Consider the following 666-nt stretch of genomic DNA (forward strand, 5'->3'; position numbering starts at 1 on the left):
AAAAAGAAGAAAAGGAAGGAAACGGGAGGAAGGAAGGAAAAAGGGGGAGGCGTATCTGAAACGGAGCGAGCACGTCTTCCAGGAGCTGGGGACACCGCTGCCCGGCCTGCCGGCCCCCTGCCCGTCCTGGGCCCCGGGTCTCCCTTCCTCCCCGCCCCCCGCGGCCCCCGACGCCGAGCTCACCTTGCGGGCGCATCCAGGGGAAGAGCTGTGTGGGCGACGGGCTCTGCTCGGACCCCTCGGCCTCCTCTCCCAGGCCGCTGGCGGCGGCGAGCTTGCAGTCGGCGTACTGCACCAGGTCTGGATCCTGCGCACCGAACAGGCTCTGCCGCTGCAGCGGGTCGTAGCCGTAGAAGTTGCCCGGGTCCCCGTGGCACGCCACAGCGCACGGGTTCTGCTGGTAGGGAGCCGTGGACAGCGAAGACGGCCCGTGGTAGAACTCCTGGATTTGCGACGGGTGCTGGAAGCTACCGCCGCTGCTGGGACCGTACACCACGGTGGGTCGGCCGCCCAGGTCCTGGGCGAAGCCGCAGTCATAATAATTGGGGCGCAGGGACTCCCCGGTTTTGTATTTGGAGAACAGTGAGTTGACGAAATAAGAGCTCATTTTATTGAATTTTGAGGCGGCGGCGGCGGCGGCGGCTGTAGTTGGGGGGCTGGTTGGGG

The 666-nt window shown here is 65.9% G+C and overlaps 1 protein-coding gene across 1 annotated transcript; it reads right to left on the reverse strand.

The window, feature by feature from the left end:
• Positions 1–183: 183 nt before the first annotated feature.
• On the reverse strand, positions 184–607 carry HOXB8 (homeobox B8; the record flags this gene model as incomplete). The annotated part of the gene is made up of 1 exon (XM_010843210.1): positions 184–607. A coding segment is annotated over exon 1 (424 nt), but the record flags the coding sequence as incomplete, so codon positions are not given.
• Positions 608–666: the final 59 nt, after the last annotated feature.

The sequence above is a fragment of the Bison bison genome, unplaced genomic scaffold, assembly GCF_000754665.1.
Source record: "Bison bison bison isolate TAMUID 2011002044 unplaced genomic scaffold, Bison_UMD1.0 scf7180017484474, whole genome shotgun sequence".
Taxonomy (NCBI): Eukaryota; Metazoa; Chordata; class Mammalia; order Artiodactyla; family Bovidae; genus Bison; species Bison bison.